Source organism: Paroedura picta, chromosome 6, assembly GCF_049243985.1.
Source record: "Paroedura picta isolate Pp20150507F chromosome 6, Ppicta_v3.0, whole genome shotgun sequence".
Taxonomy (NCBI): domain Eukaryota; kingdom Metazoa; phylum Chordata; class Lepidosauria; order Squamata; family Gekkonidae; genus Paroedura; species Paroedura picta.
The window spans coordinates 128,342,889-128,363,598 of record NC_135374.1 but is presented as its reverse complement, the minus strand read 5'-3'; the positions used below and the strand labels follow the sequence as shown (position 1 = coordinate 128,363,598).

The 20,710-nt window shown below is 44.3% G+C and overlaps 1 protein-coding gene across 2 annotated transcripts in view; it reads left to right on the top strand.

Moving 5' to 3' along the window:
- DIAPH3 (diaphanous related formin 3) overlaps positions 1-20,710 on the top strand; it is a 147,989-nt gene that overhangs the window by 11,284 nt on the left and 115,995 nt on the right. The window contains exons 3-9 of one of the 2 annotated variants that reach the window (XM_077344123.1): positions 2,471-2,644; positions 3,441-3,545; positions 5,843-5,973; positions 10,564-10,638; positions 10,738-10,807; positions 15,403-15,539; positions 15,965-16,070. In XM_077344123.1, the coding sequence (XP_077200238.1) occupies positions 2,471-2,644; positions 3,441-3,545; positions 5,843-5,973; positions 10,564-10,638; positions 10,738-10,807; positions 15,403-15,539; positions 15,965-16,070 (798 nt within the window). Of the gene's footprint in view, positions 1-2,469; positions 2,645-3,440; positions 3,546-5,842; positions 5,974-10,563; positions 10,639-10,737; positions 10,808-15,402; positions 15,540-15,964; positions 16,071-20,710 lie in introns of those variants that run through there. The other variant, XM_077344124.1, reaches the window with a different exon arrangement.

The window sequence follows — 20,710 nt, the reverse complement described above, 5'->3', positions numbered from 1 at the left end:
GCTTGCTCACATTTATATTACCCAGATACGGGACTCTGCTGTGATCTTTTTTAAAGGTCTTAAACCATGGAGCACACCTGGACTGCACAATTAAAGATCTGTCGATTTTTGCGTCCTGGGAGAAAACCCATTCTCTTAGGTCTTTGTTTTTTTCCTAATTCTGCTAGTAAATCATCTGGGACAGTGTAATGTGAAATAATACCATCTATGCAGGTAGAAAGTGACCCTTTGGCTTCTATGGAAGAGTTGAAGAACTGATGGCTAAAGGAGTTGTACTTGTAGTTTAAACCCATCACTGCATGTCCTCTCCTCTGCAGCCAACAGAAACAGCACCCTGCCCTCCTCCAAGTGACAACCTTTCAAATACTTAAAGAGGGCTGTCATGTCCCATCTCAACCTCCTTTTCTCCAGGCTGAACATTCCCAAGTCCCTCAACCTATCTTCATAGGGCTTGGTCCCTTGGCCCCAGATCATCTTCCTCGCTCTCCTCTGTACCCTTTCAATTTTATCTACGTCCTTCTTGAAGTGAGGCCTCCAGAACTGCACACAGTACTCCAGGTGTGATCTGACCAGTGCCATATACAATGGGACTATGACATCTTGTGATTTTGATGTTATGCCTCTGTTGATACAGCCCAAAATGGCATTTGCCTTTTTTACCGCTGCATCACACTGCCTGCTCATGTTTAGCTTACAGTCCACAAGTACCCCAAGGTCTCGTTCACACACAGTGTTACCTAGAAGCGTATCCCCCATCCAGTAGGCATGCTTTTCATTTTTCTGACCCAGATGCCGAACTTTACACTTGTCTTTATTAAATTGCATCTTGTTCTCATTTGCCCATTTTTCCATTGTGTTCAGATCTCATGGAACTCTGTCACTATCTTCCAGAGTATTTGCCAGTCCTCCCAATTTGGTGTCATCTGCAAACTTGATGAGTAGTCCCTCCACCCCCTCATCTAGATCATTAATAAATATGTTAAAAAGTACCGGACTGAGCCCTGAGGTACCCCGCTACTCACCCTCCTCCAGTCTGATGAAACACCATTGACAACAATTTCCTATCCACCTAACTATCTGAAAATCCAGATTGCAGTCCTTCAATTTATCCATCAGAACATCATGGGGAACCTTATCAAAAGCTTTACTAAAATCCAAGTAAACGACATCAACCGAATTTCCACGAGCCAGCAAACCTGTCACTTGGTCGAAAAAGGAAACAAGGTTGGTCTGACAGGACCTGTTGGAGACAAATCCATGCCGACTTCCTTGGATCACCAAATTGTCCTGCAGATGTTTGCAGATTGCTCCCTTTAATATCTGCTCCTTTATCTTCCCCACAACAGAGGTCAGACTCAATGGTCTGTAGTTTTCCGGGTCATCCTTCCTCCCTTTTTTGAAGGTCGGAATAACATTTGCTCTCTTCCAATCTCCCGAGACATCTCCAGTCCTTAAAGAGGTCCCGAAGATGATGGACAAGGGTTCTGTATGTTCCCCGGCAAGTTCTTTGAGTACTCTTGGGTGCATTTCATCTGGGCCAGGGGATTTGAACTCATCCAGTGCAGCTAAATGCCTCTCGACAACTTCTCTGTCCATGTTAACCTGCCACCCAGACACTATCCCTTGGCTACTGCCATCTCTAGATGTGCCTAAACCCTTTGACCTGTGGGAAAAAACAGATGTAAAATAGTCACTGATCCTTTCTGCTTTCTCTGTATCCTCGGTTAGAGATTGTCTATCTGCACCCAACAGTGGGCCTATTGCCTCCTTTACTTTATGTTTACTCCTCACATAATTGAAAAATCTTTTCTTGTTACAGTGGGCTTCCCTGGCCAATCTTAGCTCACTCTCAGCTTTGGCCTTTCTGATGATTTATCTACAGTGTCTAGTAACCTGTTGGTACTCTTCTTTAGAGCTCTGTCCTACTCTCCATTTCCTGAACATTTCCCTTTTCTTTCATAGTTCCTCTTGAAGTTCTCTGTTCATCCAAATAGGCTTCTTAGAGCTCCTGCAGTGTTTTCGTCTTTCTGGGATAGTCATTGATTGAGTATGCAATAGCTCTTGTTTGAGTAGCGCTCACCCTTCACATGCTCCCTTCCCTTCCAGCATTCTCGTCCATGGTATGACACTCATCATGTCTCTGAGTTTATTAAAGTTTGCCCTACAAAAATCCAACATCCGCGTCTGGCTACAAGCTTCCTTGCCTCCCTATCTCAAAAGGAATTCTGTGAGTACGTGGTCACTTCCCCCTAGGGTCCCCACCTCCTTCACCTCATCCACCAACTCTTGCTTGTTGGTCAGTATTAAGTCTAGTATGGCTGAACCATACTGTCATAATTTTTGTAGTTCTGTAAATAGCCACTTGTTCTGGTTAACATGCTTATAGATTAAAATAATACAAGTGTTCTGTTGATGTGAATAACATACATTTCTGAAATGTGATTATTGTGTTTTGTTTTGCTTTTAACAGATGGACCGATTTGCTAGCATACGAATTCCAGGCAAAAAAGACAGACTTCCACTACCACATATGAAGCAGTCTCATCCCTCAACCAGTGATTGGCCCCTAAGTGCAGATGGAGAAGACCTCAGCCCTACTCCATTGTCTGATAGAGAGATTTTAGCGCTTTTTGAAAAAATGATGGTAAAGGATGGGGTTGGATGTTATGTGTTGCTGCAATGCTGTCTGAATCAGTAGGATGAAGCTGAGTCTCAGTTTTCATGGTTCCCTCGCTGTGACATCATGCCAGTGAAATGTTTATTTATGTATTTTTATTTTCAATTTTTATACTGCCGCTCTCCGACGTTCTCGCAGCGGTTCAAGATAGAATGCAGTGAATTCCATACCCTCCTTATCACAATTAAACAGATGGCGATCACTTCCTAAAGAGAATTCAAATCTCCCAATCCCTGGTTAAGGCCAGGCGGATGTCCAGGGGGCCCGGGACAACCAAGGAGGTTCATACCCACACAGCAAACAGCCCTGCGGGGGGCATAAGCAACGAAGAGGTTCCACAACTAAGTGGGACCCAGGTCGCATATAACCCCCTTCTGCCAGTTTCAGGCATTATGTCTGCTTGACCTGGATTCCCCCCACCTTTCTTGTTCAAGGGGTCAAACAAGAGTCTGGGAAAGGCATACAAAAAAATGTGCATAGCCCTGCCTGGAATGAGAGGAGGTGTGACCTAAACATTCTGGTAGGTCCAGTGTTTTGTTCCCTTGAATTAGTTGTTCTACAACAACACTGACGGTGGTTTTGTGCTAAATGTTCTAGTTAAAGGCCATGGTGAAAAATAAAAGGATGCCATTTGAAGAAATAAGACATCATCTTGCTATTGATGGCTTTGAAGTGGCGTAAAATGGGAAGTAGCTTAATTCTTAATTAGACCAGGGGATGACATTTCTGAGCTCTGCTAACTTGGCTTTCCTTTTTTTCTTAGGAAGATATGAATTTAAATGAAGATCGAAAGACTCCCCTGAGAGAGAAGGACTTCAACACCAAAAAGGAGATGGTGATGCAATATATCAGTACTGCTTCTAAAGCGGTAAGTGCCGTTCCCCTTCGTTTTCTCTGGAAAGGATCCAGCTGCTGCATCTTTGGGAGCTAGATTATTCCCAAGTGTGCCCCCAAAGCATTGTGAGGATGTGCCATGTAGAAATGACTCCTGTGCTGCTGTCTGCACACGTGAAGGGAACCCAAGAAATACGCTTGTGTTCTTGCTGAATTGGGCAGTGGCCTGATTGTAGCTCAGCGACGTGAAAATGCAGTGTTGCTCTGGCCCTTGAACTAAACGCAGGGCCTCTGAGCACTGAAAGAACCAGAGTGACCGGGAAAGGCTGCGGGCTGCTGCTCTCAGAGCGGTTGATTCCAATCCCCCTTCCCCTACATTAGCGATCCCCAGCCTTTGGGCCGCAGACCACATGTGGTCCTTCGACTAATTGGAGGTGAGCCGCGAAGGACCCCTCCCCCCCGCCCCTTTACTTCATCCCCCCCCCCCCGGCCTTTTACAACACACTTTGGGTGTCCTTGTCTCCCATCACTCCCAGATGGGACCATCTCGTTGCAGAGAAACAAGCTCAGGGTTCCCATTGATTTGTCATTGTCATGAGTTAAAATTTCCATGAAAATAAAATGTTCCTTATGTTCATTGTTGTGGCGTGTCTGTATCTTATTGTGAAGGGATGTTTAAACATTACCATATCGATCAGAGAGCGTTAGGGCAGTGGTTGAGAGTAGAGGAGTAAACTACCCCCCCCCCCACCGGGCCTCAGTAAAAGGCATTGAGTGGTCCCCGGGGATAAAAAGGTTGGGGACCACTGCCCTACATGGCATCCCGATCCCAACAAATAGCTCTGCATAAGGCATCTCTGCTTCAGCAGAGGATATGATTATTGCTATGGAGATAGCAAAATGCATGTTTCTCTCCAGCAGACCAAATACATTTTGCTCAACGACGATTCATGCCAGAATTGAAAACAATTAAACAGAGAATTTGGCTGTCAAAAGCAAGCCTATCCGGTTTGGTATGACAAGCAGAATTGAGTAGTGACGAGCTGATGGGCAGTTTGTCAGGAGCAGACCTGGCAAAAGGGATGTGAAAAGAAGCTGGGCATGGAGGCATGATTTCGCCCTCTCTTCTCTCCTACTATAGCCTGCAATGGATAGGAATCCCAGTATGTTAGAGAGGGACTCATTTAAAGAGCATAGGATTTCAAGTGTACTTTCAGATTTCAGTGTCAGCTGGTTTATGTTTCAAGGAAGATCTTGGCTAACTCAAAATTTAAACCGTATTCAAGATAAATATTGAACTGCTTTTAAATCAAACCTATTTTGTCTTTAGAGAAATAATTTCCTGATGTGTGACAGGTTTTGTCATTTATTTATTTATTTTATTTATTTATTTGAATTTTTATACCGCCTAATCTTTACAGCTCTTGGTGGTTTACATGGAACATTATGTAATTTTACATGGAACATTATAATAATCTAATCCAGGGGTAGTCAAACTGCAGCCCTCCAGATGTCCATGGACTATAATTCCCAGGAGCCCCCTGCCAGCGTTTGCTGGCAGGGGGCTCCTGGAAATTGTAGTCCGTGGACATCTGGAGGGCCGCAGTTTGACTACCCCTGATCTAATCTGTAACATACAAGTTTCAATACAACATCACAACAACCAAGTAACAATTTATAACACAATATAAATAGCAACAACACTCGGGAGATCAAATTTGTTCAGTCATGGAAGGGCGTCTGACGGGGGCCCCAGCAGATGGTCGGCCTCAAACGAACGCCTGACGGAGGAGCTCCGTTTTCAGGCCCTGCGGAACTGGGGGAGTTCGGGCAGGGCTCTGATCACCTCAGGGAGCTCCTTCCACCAGGTGGGGGCCAGGACCGAAAAGTCATGTTCTATGACATTTTATTTTGGCTTCTCAACATGTGTTAGTGCATCAGAATGTAGACACGATAGGTTCTTGTTGAGTGGCAGCTCATTCATTCATGCCTGTGATTCATAAATGCGTAATTGTGGAGGTGGAGTCCTCACAAGCCCCGCAATAGTTCTTGTGTGAGCTCCTGTGTGTTGTACTTTGTTGCAGCGTCTGGATCCGCTTGATGCAGCTTTCCTATTACCTTGTGCCATAGGTCTGCTTCTAGAACAGTGTTTGTTCTCTTTTGTTCTATAAGTAACACTGGACTGAGAACCTTGTGAATTGTTCCTGTGTGAAATAAAGTCAGCTGGATGACACGTGCATGTGCTTATTTTGCATCTTTACTGATTTAGCCATGTTTATTTGAAAATAATGAGAAGCAACTTTCACAGCAAGTCCAATGTTACTTTTTCAGGGAAGTCTCAAGAGCAGTAAACAGATCACTCCGCAGGATTTCATTGGTGAACTAAAATCTGGAGTAGCCGATGACAGGATTGTTGGTCTTTTAGAATCGCTTCGTGTGTCATTGACCAGTAACCCTGTCAGGTAATGGAACAATTTCAAACTTGGTTTTTAAAACAATGCAGCGAATTTCCATTTGCTCCTCAAATAGATGTGGTACAAATACAATCACCTGCTTTCAAATGTCTTTAAGAAAATCTAAGCAGGAGGATAGTTACAGTGATAAAAAAAGATGATTGATTGTATTTTGAACGTTTTTATGGCTGCTTAAAGAGGTTTTGTTTTGAAATGTGAATTATTATGCTGCCGGTGTCTTTTATCTGTGTTGCTCATTCATTTGGTACTAAATTAATCTCCATATCATTACAATGTTACCAAAAGGTCTCTTGCACTAAAATTAGGCTTCAATTAAATCAACAGGTTTAAAATGAGCCGTAGTGTGTTATATGGAGATGTCTACGTACAAATGTGCAAGTTGAAGAGTTTGCGGGTTTCATAAACTTTTTCTTCTGGGATGTTTGCATCCATATCATCCATTGTGCACAGTGCTGGGAGCATCATTCTTTGCAAAACGGGAGTCGATTATTTAAGAGGGAATCTCTGTGTTTAGTGCCAGCAGTGTGGTGTAGTGGCTGTGGTGTTGGAGTGGGACGGAGGCTGAAATCCAATCAGCCACAAACATTTCTTATGTGACTCTGAACCAATCATGCATTTCCAGTACAACCTTGTAAACCCCCTTGGGCCAAGGTCAAAGATGGGTTAGAAATTAGAGCTACGCCAGTGAGTATGTGTGTGTGTTCGGTTTTCTGAGGATTATATATTTTATTTATTTAGAAGACTAGATATTAAGCCCACTGTGGCCAAAATACAGCAGGCCCTAGCATGGTGGGTGGGTGGAGGGAAGGAGGAAAGGAAGGAGGAAAGGGAGAAAGAGAGAGAGACAGAGAGAAAGACAGAAAGAAAGGGAGGAAGATAGAGGCAGAAGAAGAGGGAGAGAAACAGATAGCGAGAAAGGCAGATGGGAGAGAGGGAGGAAGGAAGAAAGGGAAGGACAAGGGGAATGCTGGGAGGAAGGGAAGGACAAGGGGAATGCTGGGAGGGAAGGCAGGGACAGAGCAAGGTAGCTGGCCTGAAAGGGGACTTCGCAGCCTTCTGCCGGGCCCAGGGACAGGTGAGGCTGCCCCAGGGCCCGGCAGAAGGCTTGGGATGGCGGGGGTGGGCTTTGTGGCCTTCTGCCGGCCTTCTGTGGCCTTGTATATAAACATAAAACAATGCATTAACATAACAGACTTCCCAGAATTGTCTTTCCTCTCTCCAGTCGCAAAAGCATCCAGTTATAAAAGTTAAAACCGGTAGTTGATTGACATAGTCAGCAGCATTAAACGATCATAGACATAGACCAAATAAAAGCAAGTAATGAAAATATCCTGTAGAAGCCTCAGGAAGTGAGAAAATAGGCCAGGATAATAGTGCGCAACAGGAATGGGGTAGAAGTTCAGTTAAAGGCTTGAGGGATTAAGAGAAATATCAGCAACCTCATATATGCAGATGATACCACTCTAATGGCAGAAAGTGAAGAGGAACTAAGGAGCCTGTTGATGCAGGTGAAGGAGGAGAGTGCAAAAGTTGGCTTGAAACTCAACATCAAGAAAATGAAGATCATGGCATCCGGCCCTCTCAAATCCTGGCAAATAGATGGGGAAGAAATGGAGGTAGTGACAGATTTTATTTTCCTGGGCTCCAAGATCACTGCAGATGGGGACTGCAGCAAAGAAATTAAAAGACGCTTGCTCCTGGGGAGGAAAGCTATGGCAAATCTAGACAGCATCCTAAAAAGGAGAGACATCGCCCTGCCAACAAAAGTGCCTATAGTCAAGGCTATGGTCTTCCCGGTTGCAATGTATGGCTGTGAAAGTTGGACCATAAGGAAGTCTGAACGTCAAAGAATTAAGGCTTTTGAACTCTGGTGCTGGAGAAGACTCTTGCGAGTCCCTTGGACTGCAAGGCAAACAAACCGGTCAGTCCTAGAGGAGATCAGCCCTGACTGCTCCTTAGAAGGCCAGATCCTGAAGATGAAACTCAAATACTTTGGCCACCTCATGAGAAGGAAGGACTCCCTGGAGTGAGCCTAATGCTGGGAGTGATTGAGGGCAAAAGAAGAAGGGGACGACAGAGGATGAGGTTTCTGGATGGAGACACTGAAACAGGCGGTGCGAACTTAAATGGACTCCGGGGAATGGTAGAGGAGTCCATTCCGGGGAATGGCGGATCATTGTCCATGGGGTCGTGATGGGTCGGACAGGTCTTCGCACCTAACAACAACAAGAAATCATGGAATACGGGACAGTGGTAGAGCATCGGTTTGGCATGCTGTCGGTTCCAGGTTCAATCCCTGGCTTCTCCAGGTAAAAGGGTCAGGCAGGAGGTGATATGAAAGACTTCCACTTGAGACTCTGGAGAGCTGCTTGCCAGTATGAGTGGACAATTTTGACCTTGATTGACCAAGGCTCTGATTCAGTAGAAGGCAGCTTCATGTGTCACTGTATTTGCATTGGAAAACGTTGAGCTGTGGGGTCCCAGAAGTACTGGCAGTAGGGATGGTGCCATTTAATTTGGTCCTGAATGATCTGGAATTGGGGGTGAGCAAATACGGATGATATCAAATTATTTAGAATGGTGAAAGCAACACAGCTCATAATTGCTTGCATTTTACTGTAATTAATATTCTGGTAGGGGACAAGATGAATTTGTAAAATGCATTCTGATTTTGAGTTCACATCTGATTTATTGGGGGTGATTTTTAATTAAACTAGGCACAGTTGTTGCTGTGCAGATATGTGAAATTAATTTGTGCAGAAGAGTATTGGTTTTATGTTCCTTTCCTTCCAGATGTTCAAGTGACATCTCTTTCAACAATGATAGTATATTTAACCAGTTGACAACTTTCTCTGAGGAAGATCTGATGTACAAAACATTTTAAAATTCTGAAGACACTCCTGATAAAGTTAATTGGCAGAGAGGAATCAATTTAGAAATCTCAAATGAACTATAAATGTATTTATAGGTGTACACACAGATCATTGACCTAGTTGTTCTTTAGAAGAACTTTTCAAATATTTACAGTTTTGATAACTTACTTTTAAAACTGAAAGTTTGTAAATACCCAATACTCAAGAGTAAAAGTAAAATACAAAGTTTAAACCTGTATGGAGAACAATATGGTGACATTCATGATATTTTTGAGAAAACGAATTTGAAAACAATCCTAAGAAGGTCTACGTAGAATCCTACTTGGGTCTATATAATGGGGCTTCTTCCCAGGAAAATGGGTTTAAGTTTGCTCTGTTAAATTATTGTAAGGAACATTAAGCATTCCTGTATATCCTTGCACATAAGCCGAGGCACTTAATTTTACCATATGATCTTGGCAAATTTATTGACTTGCATATAAGCCGAGGGTGGGAAATGCAGCAGGCTACTGGTAAATTTACAGGGTGGCCTAAGCGCTTAATCCATGCTTAATCATCACAGGCCTTCCCATCCAGCCTCCCTCCCAACAAATACAGAAAAGTCAAGAGGATGAATAGCTGCTGGTTTTTGTACCCCGCTTTTCACTAACCAAAGGAGTCTCAAAGCGGCTTACAATTGCCTTCCCTTCCTCTCTTGATCCCAGACACCCTGAGAGAGCACTGACAGAACTGCTCTGTGAGAACAGCTTTGGCAGGAGAACCAAACAGTGCCCCCTCCCCCAGGCCAGCAAACCAGAGCAGAACAATAGTACCCAAAGTTGGCAACCTACTACAAGAAGTAAAACAGCTACCAAACTGGGGGCTACAGTGCACCCCAGAACAAAAAACTGAAATAAAGAACTGTAAAACAAAGCTGAAAGAAAGAATTGTAAAAATCACCTTTTAAAAGAAACACAACCCCAAGAAGAAAACGCAAACAATGTTGCCCCTCAGATAAAACAAACACTGAAAAAACAGTAAGTCCCAAAGCACCCCAAAACCCACCCCACCCACAGAAACCAAAAGAATAGTTTGGAAGGAGTGATTAAGAAAAGAAGGGGGAAAAATATCAGAATCCCTCAGTCAAACCATTGACCGTTTATGCACTGGTCACTTCACTGCCCCAGCTCTCATGCAGGAGCACAAATCGGGAGCAGATGAGGTGCACTGGGCCAAACGCTCCCCCATGTGGGTGCAGGAAGAGGTGGGGCAACCTGCCACGACTAAAACTCCAGCCTGCAGCCCAGCATGAAACCTCCAGTGCATAAACGGTCATTGACAAGCTGCCAGAGTAAGCTTTCAAGATATTTCAAGATATTTGCAGAATGCAATGGTTATCTGGGAGCAATTAGCTCACTTGCAAAGAGCTTAGTTTTTAAGATCTTTGCAGAAGACAAAGGTTAACTGGAGGCAACTAGATCACTTGCAAAGAACTCAGGTAGCAAATGCAATGCTGCGATTGGCTGGCTGGGGGCAGACTGTTAATCCATTGCCCACATATAAGCCGAGGAAGTCTTTTAAGTGCTAAAAACTGTGCTGGAAAACTCGCTTATATGCAAGTATATACGGATCTAGATATACAGAGTATCTCCCACATGCACACTTCTAACTTTTTCTTGTAATAGTTTGCTAATGTATATTGTTTCTTACCTTTGTTTCATTGCAGTTGGGTTGAGAATTTCGGTGATGAAGGACTTGGATTATTATTAGATGTCTTGGAAAGGCTAGTTGAAGCTAAACAGTATGTATTTCTGTGGAAAGTCTTCTAACTTCTATATGAGAGCAATAACTTGCATTTACGTTTTACATTTATTTCACGTCTTTTATTTATTTCATTCAGACAGGATAATATTTTGAAGAAAGTACAGCATAAGATTGTGCAGTGCATGAAAGCTTTTATGAATAACAAGGTCAGTAATTTAATTTATGTTAGTGATTAAAGTTGCCGTTCTGTCTACTTTTAAGTAACTAAAGCAAAATTAATGAAATTACTTTTGAGTAAACATCTCTAGGAATTGCAGTGACACATCCATGGATGTACGCGAATATAGAATGGCTGATTTAGTTAGCACTTGGCCAAATCTGTTGTATTTTTGTAGCTCAAATGGTGTGAATTACTGCCATACATGATCAAATTATGCATCATTATTAATGACCAGAGAAATTATTCTGCTAATATTATCTGCATCACATTTCTGTCATATATGTGTCTTACGTCCAAGAACTACCTGTAATGAATGTGTGTTGTATCCTAGAAAACATGGCAATTTACTTAAATCCTGCTTTTCTGTAACCTGTTTAGGATCCAAGACATGTTAATAATAATAGACATCAATAATATAATAAAAACTAACGGTGATGATAATGTCAGCCGTTCAGTTGTGTCTGAACCTTGGCAATTCTTCGTCTTGAGCCCCTGTCTCTGACTGGTTCTTTTAGTTGGTTCATGGTCATCCCTGTATCAGGTTTGATTCTGTCAAGCCAGCAGATCCTTTGGCCAACCACGTTTCCTTGCCACTGACCATGCCGGGCATTAGAGCCTCTTGTGGCGCAGAGTGGTAAGGCAGCAACATGCTATCTGAAGCTCTGACCATGAGGCTGGGAGTTCAATCCCAGCAGCCGGCTCAAGGTTGACTCAGCCTTCCATCCTTCCGAGGTTAGTAAAATGAGTACCCAGCTTGCTGTGGGGTAAACGGTAATGACTGGGGAAGGCACTGGCAAACCACCCCGTATTGAGCCTGCCATGACTCGGTGCTTGCACAGGGGGATACCTTTACCTTTACGTTTATGCCGAGCATTAATGATTTTTCTAGCGAGTTTGATTGCATGATCAAAGTAAGTGCACTTTAGCCGTAATATCTTCCCTTCTAATGACATAGTTGGTTTGCTCCTCTCTAAAACTATCTTGTTGGTAACTTTGGCTGTCCATGGTATTCGCAGCATTCGTCTCCAACACCATAATTGAAAAGCATCTACCTTCTTCAGGGTCCAGCTTTCACATCCATAGATTGTTATGGGGAAGACCAATGGTGTTGACTAGCTGGCACTTTGTATTAAGGTTCATGCCTAACATTCCGTTCCGGCCCAGTATTATTTGCCCTTTGATTTCACGGCTGAATCCCGTTACTTTGATTGATCATAGAGCCAAGAAAGATGAAATCATCAATAAATTCAATGTTCTCGTTGTCAATCGTGACTTTAGTGCTACTGCCAGTAGTTGTCATGATCTTGGTCTTTTTGATATTTAGGTATAGTCCTATCTTTTCACTTTCTTCTTTGAGTCTCTTTATCAGGGTCTTCAGATCACGCTCTGATTCAGCAAGGAGTGTTGTATCATCTGCATAGCGGAGATTATTGATGTTATTACCTCCAGTTTTGACTCCTGATTGTAGATTCTTCCAGATTAAGCTTCTGCATAATTACTTCTGCATAAAGGGTAAAAAGAAAGGGTGATAAGATTACCCTTGTCCCACTGCTTGGCTGACCTTGAACCAATCAGTGTCTCCATAAAAAGACTAACAATACAAGAAAAGCAAACTAATAAAGCTAGTATATCAGTGTCCCTAACAATTATTCAGTACACCAATTGTCAAACACTTGAACCAAAAGTCACTGTTTAACTCTGATTCCCAAATAAGCTTGGCAGTCATGATTATGCATTCGGCCAATCCAAGATGTAAAAATACCAAAAAGAATAATTAGATATGCCAACTATTGGAGGTACAGCAGCCGTAAAGAATCCCGAGCACAGCTCTGTCTTGGGAAATGCACAAAAAATATGAAAATAGAAATAATTAACACTAGTGAACAAAATGAAGTATTCTTTATCCAGACATGGAGGCTGTTCTCGATCATACAGTTAATATCACCAAGATCCTGTAGTCACATGTTCTTTCGTTTGTTTACATGATCTATTCTGCATGTCCATGTTGTATTTATCCTTTGTCTTTTTCTGCTGTGAAATTGCTGTCCTATCTTAACTGCGCTTGGGGGACTCGACTGGAATGTGAAGAGCATTAGCCATAAATAAGAGATTCGGGTTTTGAGCAGTTTAGAAAATTAGCCTCTATGGCTTTAAACAAACAATATTTTTAAAGAAATGCACATATTCATTTCATTTATTTATATGGTCACAGACCAGGGTATAAGAAGTAAGAAATTGTAAGGATGTACACATTCTCTGCCTTCTACTCAAGAATGCTTTATAACTTATTTTTACTTTGTTTCAATTTATTCCTATTATATGAAAAAGACAGGGTTTCATTGGTAAACATAGTGGAGAGGGAGTAAGGAAAAAATATTGTCTAACTTTCCTGAAGTTTTAAACCCCACTCTTCCCATCTTCGTGGAACATGTACATGTATTTGAAGCCAAAGCCAATTAAATAGAAAGAAATGCAATGTTGTTGTTGTTATTATTATTATTTAAATTTGTTACTCTCCTCTCTGCGGAGCCTCAAGTTATGGCAGATAAAAACCCCAGTAAAACTATACTTTAAAACCCACAAAACAACAGTACGCACAATTAAAGACACAAAGTTAATATGCGGCAAAGAAACTTTAGCTTTAACTAAATAAACCACCCCTCAATACCCCATCCTAAGTGGGTGCGGAAGAGGGTGCTAATTAGTCTTTGGTTCTGCTGCTATAAGGGGGGCCAGATTGTCCTTGCGCGGCTCAGCCCCATCCAATGACCTGGAGGGAGAGCTCCGTTTTACAGGCCCTATGGAACGCTGAAAGCTCCCACAGAGTCTGCAGCTCCTCCGGGAGCTCATTCCACCAGATTTGGACCAGGACTGAAAAGGCCCTGGCCTTGATCGAGGCCAGGTGCGCTTCTCTGGGGCCGGGAACAGCCAATAGATTTATACTCGCAGAGCGTAAGACCCTGCAGGGGGCATAGGGCAACAGGCGTTCCCTCAGATACACCGGGCCCAAACTGTGTAAAGCCTTAAAGGTCAAAACCAAAACCTTGAACCGGATCTGGAAAATAACTGGCATCCAACGCAGCTGCCTCAGCACAGGCTGGATATGGGCCCTCCAAAGATGTACCTGTGAGGACCCTAGCAGCTGCATTCTGCACCAGATGAAGCTTCTGGATCAAGCATAAGGGCAGGCCAGCGTAGAGCAAGTTACAGAGATCTATTCTGGAGGTGACTGTCGCATGGATCACCGTGGCCAGATGTTAGGATTACAGGGCGCTAGTAGCCGAGCTTGGCAAAGGTGGAAAAAGCCTGGCTGGTTACTTTCTTGACATGAGCCTCGAGTGTTAAGGAGCCATCAATGGCCACCCCCTAATTCCTGGCTTGGGGCACGATCTTAAGTTGCGTCCCTGCCAGGGAGGGTAAACATGCTTCCTCTCCTGATCCCCTATGACCCAACCACAGGACCTCTGTCTTGGTGGGGTTGAGTTTCAGATGACTTGCTCGAGCCATTCAGGGACCGCTTTCAAACATCTGGCAAATGGATCTGGGGGGGGGGAGTCTAGGCGGCCATCTATTAGGAGATAGAGCTGGGTGTCATCAGAGTACTGATGGAAACCCAACCCAAAGCTCCTTACCAGCCGGGCTAGAGGGCGCATAAAGATTTTAAATAACGTGGGGGAGAGTACCGAGCCCTGAGGGACCCCAAAAGGGAGCCAATAAGGGCCTGATAACTGCTCCCCAAATTCCACCCTCTGAGTCCAATTATGGAGGAAGAAGCGTATCCAGCTAAGAGCTGTGCCCCTTATCCCCATCCAGGCGAGGCGGTAGGCCAGCAGTTTAGGGTCGTCCGTGTCAAACGCGGTCGACAGATCTAATGGAACAAGCACAGCAGGTCTGGCTTGATCCAGCTGGCGCTGTAGATCATCCAGCGAGGCGACCAGCACCGTCTCCACCCTGTGGCCAGGGCGAAAGCCAGACTGATATGGGTCAAGTGCCGAAATTTATTCCAAGAACGCTAGGAGCTGGTCCATTGCGGCCCATTCCACTACCTTCCCCAGAAACGCTAGTTGTCCGAGTTGCTACTTGCCAGGATTGAAATGGCCAAAACATTTGGGGTATGCCTTCCAGTAATTGCTGATTTACTTAGCGGAGGATGAAACATGTCTGATGAACGTTGTCAGTTGTGGGTGTGGATGGATGTTTGATAGGAAACAATCCAGCAGAGGAAAGAAAGACACTGCTTGTGGCCATCTTGGTCAGCGGCTGATAACTTTGCACATGTGGTTTGTGAACTGCTTTTGTGATAGTGCTGTCATTGCGTTCATTGCATTGCTGTTGCTGTGTGCAGCCTCTCAGAAGAGTGTAGCTTTGCTTTACAGAAAGTTAAATGCTTTAGGATGCTTTGGGCTGATCCTGCGTTGAGCAGGGGGTTGGACTAGATGTCCTGTATGGCCCCTTCCAACTCTCTGATTCTATGAAAGTTAGCAGATCAGTAGGCCTCACAGGCCTGGACGTGCTCAAACTGCATTTTGATTGACTGAAACTCCTGCTTCCCACTAAACAATTTCTTTTTTTCCTCTTCAGTATGGTTTGGAAAGAATAATGGGGGAGCAGAGAAGTCTTCTGCTACTGGTGAAGGCCATTGATCCCAAACGAACCAGTATGATGACTGATGTGGTTAAGCTTCTTTCTGCAATATGCATTGTTGGCGAGGAAAACATGTAAGTACAGTACTGTACTGCTAGCCCATTCACAAACATTAAAAAGAATACTTCTGCAGCATGAGTTGTAACCAGGCATAGCTGTGTGTCTGAAAAAAGTCATATATCCAAACTGTGAGGCTAGCTCTGCTTTTGAAGCTCTGGTTCTGAAAAGGATGGGTTTTCCACAGGCAACAGATCTGTTTTGCAAACATCTGTGGAACGATGAGAACAACATGGACTGTACGAAAAACATCCATATTAGCTGGTTGCCAGATTCAGAATCGCATTCTTTGTGTCAAGGCAACTGCAGCCTAGCAGTTTGTGAATATAGGCTGGTTTTTGAAAGAGCTTGCCAAAAAGCTTCCTGCACCCATTGTCTGTTAAAACAATTTGTGTCACTCTCCACCCCCCTCTTTTTTTTCTTTTTTTTTTTTTAATGACAGCCTTGAAAAAATTTTGGAAGCTTTGGCTGCAGCCACAGAAGAAAGAAGCATTGACAGATTCTGTCCCATTGTGGAAGGCCTTCAAGGGAATTCAGTCCACTTGCAAGTAAATGATCGCGTTCTTTGTGGCACTTTCATGTCGAACAAATGTAGCACTTTTCATTGGACTTGCATGAGAAGGAGTCAACAGTGGGATCTGCTTGGTTCCAAACATAGGTGGCTTGGCAGAGAAGCACAGATGCCATTATGCTGCTGGAAAAGGACTGTCCTGTTATGCTAAAACCTTCATATGCTGATACCAGTTCACTTCAGCTATGATAGCAATTTACCGTATTTGCCGGCGTATAAGACGACCCTCCCAACATTTCCACTCAAAATATAGAGTTTGTTACATTACATTACAGTACTATGGACCACTATGGGCAGCTCTGTCTATCCCAACTGAAGTGCACCCGGCGTATAGGACGACCCCCCCCCCCACTTGGAGGCATGTTTTTCAGGGGGGAAAAGTAGTCTTATACACCAGCAAATACTGTATGTTTTTTTCTAAGGGCTTGGACCTTTTGCTTTGTCTGCATTGAAATCCAGTGGTCCTGCGCAAACAGAAGTGCTAGTGGCAGGAATAAAGTACAGGCAGAACACAGCTGTAAGATCTAAGCCTGTATTGATAAAACAGTACTGAGATCCAGATGGCCATGTTAGGCTTTCTGTAGCAGTAGGAAACAGCAGGTGTTCAGGAGCACCATAAAGGCTAATCAGATTTGTGGCAGAATCATTGCTTGACTTCAGTGTTGGTTTAATTCAGCCTAGTATACATTTTTAATGTAAAATAAGGCTCTAAATTGACTCACCAGGCCAGGCTTTCTCAACCAGGGTTTCATGACACCCCCTGGAAGGGTTTCCTGAATGGGTGGGAATTAATTTTAAATATGTTTTAAAAATTTGTTAAACCTTTATCGGGTGATATGACCATATAGTCATATTGATTAACTCCTCCCTCCCAAAATGGCCAGTGATAGGCCTGGGGGGGGAAGGAAGGGGAGGGCCTCTGTGTGGGCATGTACACAGCTGTGCTTCCCAACTACCGCATATACTCGCGTATAAGCCAAGTTTTTCAGCACATTTTTTCACCCTGAAGAAGCCAATTGTGGCTTATACGCGGGTATATACGGTAATTGAAATAACAGCCTGCTGTGGCTGTGGAATGCCAGCCAGCCAATGGTTGCAAATCATTCTGCCAAATGTATTACAATCTGAGTTTACTCTGGCAGCTTTGACCGAGGGACTCTGATCTTTTTTTCCTTTTCCTTGAGCTAAGGTTTTTGCACTTTTAAAGGTATTGTTGATACCATATTGTTCTTGTTGACCCTCTGTTGCACCTACAGAGCTAGTTTACTGTGTTTCTTTGAAACATTTAACCTACTGATGCCTCAATTAATGTAAATTTACCAGTAGCTGCTGCATTTCCCACCCACGGCTTGAGTCAATTTTTCCCAGTTTTTTGTGGTAAAATTAGGTGCCTCAGCTTATATTCAAGTATATATGGTATGTTCTGCCTGATCCTGCCACTTCTGTGGTCTCTGGAGGCTTGAGGAGCGTTTCAGGGTTTCTCAATGATAAAAAGTTGAGAAAGGTTGAACTAGGCCAGGGGTAGTCAAACTGCGGCCCTCCAGATGTCCATGGACTACAATTCCCAGGAGCCCCCTGCCAGCATTCTCTGGCAGGGGGCTCCTGGGAATTGTAGTCCATGGACATCTGGAGGGCTGCAGTTTGACTACCCCTGAACTAGGCCCTTAAACAGAGGGTGGCAGAGCAGAAGTAAATGCTGTATCTGGGAAACGCTGGCACTTTTGAGGCTCCTAGTGTGAAGCAGGGGGTTAGCAGTTTAGGGGCTTGACCAGGTTGAGAACTCCATACTTCTCGGAAGCTCAATGCGAAGCCTCCTGGGAGGATTTTTGACATGCAATACCAAGTCCTCATGGATGCCTTGTGTGCAGGCACACATTCCCTCCCGCCTGCCCTGCTGAGTCTGAGAGTTTATCGGATTCGTTCCGAAGAGCAGCGGCAGAGAACTGAGGAGGGTGGGCGCTCCGCCCCGTGTCCTCATGATCGGTGCGCGGGAAACCCGGCGCATGCGTGGTAGCGGTGCGGAGCGCCCTCTTTGGAGACTTTATCTAGGGAAGTTCCGAGCAGCAGGCCTGCGCGTGCGCAGTCCCATTGTGTGCCTGCACACAAGACGTCAATGAACAACAGTTACCGGAACCGGTAAGCAACTCTGTTTTCTCCATCCAACAGGGTTTGGTAATTAAGGCTAGCCCTTCCATGCTCTCCCACTTACGTTTGTAAATATTTCCTTCTCCAAGGAGACTGCCTCGTCTATTTTGCCCCTACAGATAAATGGATCTGATATTTGTCTTGGACTTGAAAGTTCAAGTGCTTCAGTTCTTCGCATGCTTTAGGAGAAAAACAACAACCCACTTAGAGAGCTCTTGATGTGTGCGTGTCTGCCATAGCATAGCACAGCAGGAGAGTTCCCAAAAGGAAAGCAGTTTTTTTTCCTTGAAGCTGTAGCAGATGATTTATTACGGCAAAAGACTACCCCCCCCCCCCGGGCCTCAGTAATATTGGCAAGTGTTGACTGGTCCCCAGTGATAAAAAGGTTGGGGACCACTGCTGTAGGGGGGAACGCTTCAACCTTCCAGGGCATTCAGTAACGGACCTGAAAGTAGCTGTTTTATTGCGAAGGAACGTCAAGAACAGGCTAGAAAGGGAGATTGGAGAAATGCAAGTTATTGCAACACTCAAAACTATGACGTGCCCTGGACTCAACAGCGACATAAGTTTTTTTATCTCAATATTCATGCTAACCTTGTTTAACTTGTGTATCCATATTCCTCACAATTTATTTTATTTGTGATAAGGTGACTGTAAGGTGATGGTCATGCAGTGGTATTTTGAGTTTAACTCCCTGGTCTTGGGAGGAGATAGTTGTCAGCAATTCCCCTGCAGGAATGTTTCAACTTGTATGGAGACAGATGGGGCCAGCAGCAGGAGCCTTTGATCACTGATATAGACAGTTTCATTTCTCCTATGTTTTTGTAAACTACAACTGAATTCCAGGGCACTGACTGGCTGTTTTGGCTAAGAATTATCATATGGCTCTATTTGGATGTGTGACATAGTTTGCTAATTTAACAGAATTAATTTTTGCTGTATATTCCCACTGTCATGTAGGGAGTTCTTAGTCTGAGGAAGAGTGCTTGCCCTCGAAAGCTTACGCCTTGAATAAATCTTTGCGGGTCTTAAAGGTGCTACTGGACTCTGATTTTATTGTAATAGTGGGAGATCTACAGTTGCTACCTGGAGGTTGGCAACTCTACTGATGAGGCCAGTGACACACTTTTCTGGACACACCTGCAATCATTTTTACACTGTCTCCAATTTACTTTAGTTTGCAAAACCAAATGGCAAAACAGAATTTAAAAAGTAGCATTGACTTGCAGGAGAGCAGTTGGCTCAAAGAAGATCATAAACATCTTTTTAAGTTGGCAAATCAAGGTCACAGCTTTATTCAACCATTTATTGGGAGTGTTGGCATGGCAGGGGATAGGAGCCTCCCAGTAGTCCGCTGACTGCGTTCCCTCAATGACCAGTGGCACCACAGGACATACCCCAGTTTCAAGCAGCAACCCAGGTCTCCTTATCTCTGGTGTCCCTAACCAGGGAGGGGTCTGCCTGGGAAACTGACCCAACCCAGGCCACCTGGCCCTGCGAGCATCTGATGGCTCGACAGAGCTGACCTCCCTAGCAGGTCCCAAGTGGCAGGGTTTGAGTTCAAGCTGGAGTTGAAGCTTGAGTGAAGCCTGCCCACCCTTATTTTTGAAATGACCTCCTGGAGATTTTCCTTTTTGAAACCCTAGGAAAATGCCGTTACTTGCTTGTGAACTTAATAGATGCCTGGGAGAAACGGCAGGTGCCTGTCTGAAGCCGTGCTGCACCTCTTCTTCATCTTTTTTGCTGCCTGCTATTTATGCCCAATGTGGACTGCCTGGAAATGGCTGCAGCCTCCTCCCTGCGGGAAGAACTATGAACAGGGTGATTCGGAAGGTAGACGGAAAAGGCTTTGGGGACACTGGAGAAGCCCTTGAAGTTGTCAAAAGCTCATCCTAGCCAAGGTCAGGGCATCTCTGTGTCTCTAACCCTGCCAGAATTACACATCTCAGTCCGAAGTGCAATATACATTTATCTGGCATTATTATTAGATTTTGAAACAGCCTCTCTCCCAAAGGGCTAGCGGCAGTTTGAAACATATTAAAAATACATACATACATATACTTTATTAATAACATTTACATTCTAAGACTTAATCACCAAGAACCTAAAAACATTGTCGACCTGGTGGTGGTGAAGACTTCACAAACCCCATTGCCATTTCCCTCTACACTGCAAATACCAAAGGAAGAAAGGGATTGATACTGTCTTTTATTATTATTACTAGTATCAAAGCCCATTTAAAAAATGGGCTTTGAAAGGGGCGGCAGGCAGGAGGGCGTGAGAGGGTGGCTGCGGCTCCCGTTGGCCTGTAAAGCAGGCTCCCGGGAGCGGAAAGCCCCCTCCCCAGTGGCGGCACCAGTGACAGGGCTTTGCGGCCCGCAGGGAGGCTGCAAACTCCCCTCCCCCCCGCTCCCTCCCAGCAGGAGCATACCTGCGGGCCGCAAAGGCCTGTTTGCTGCCTGTCTCCTTGTG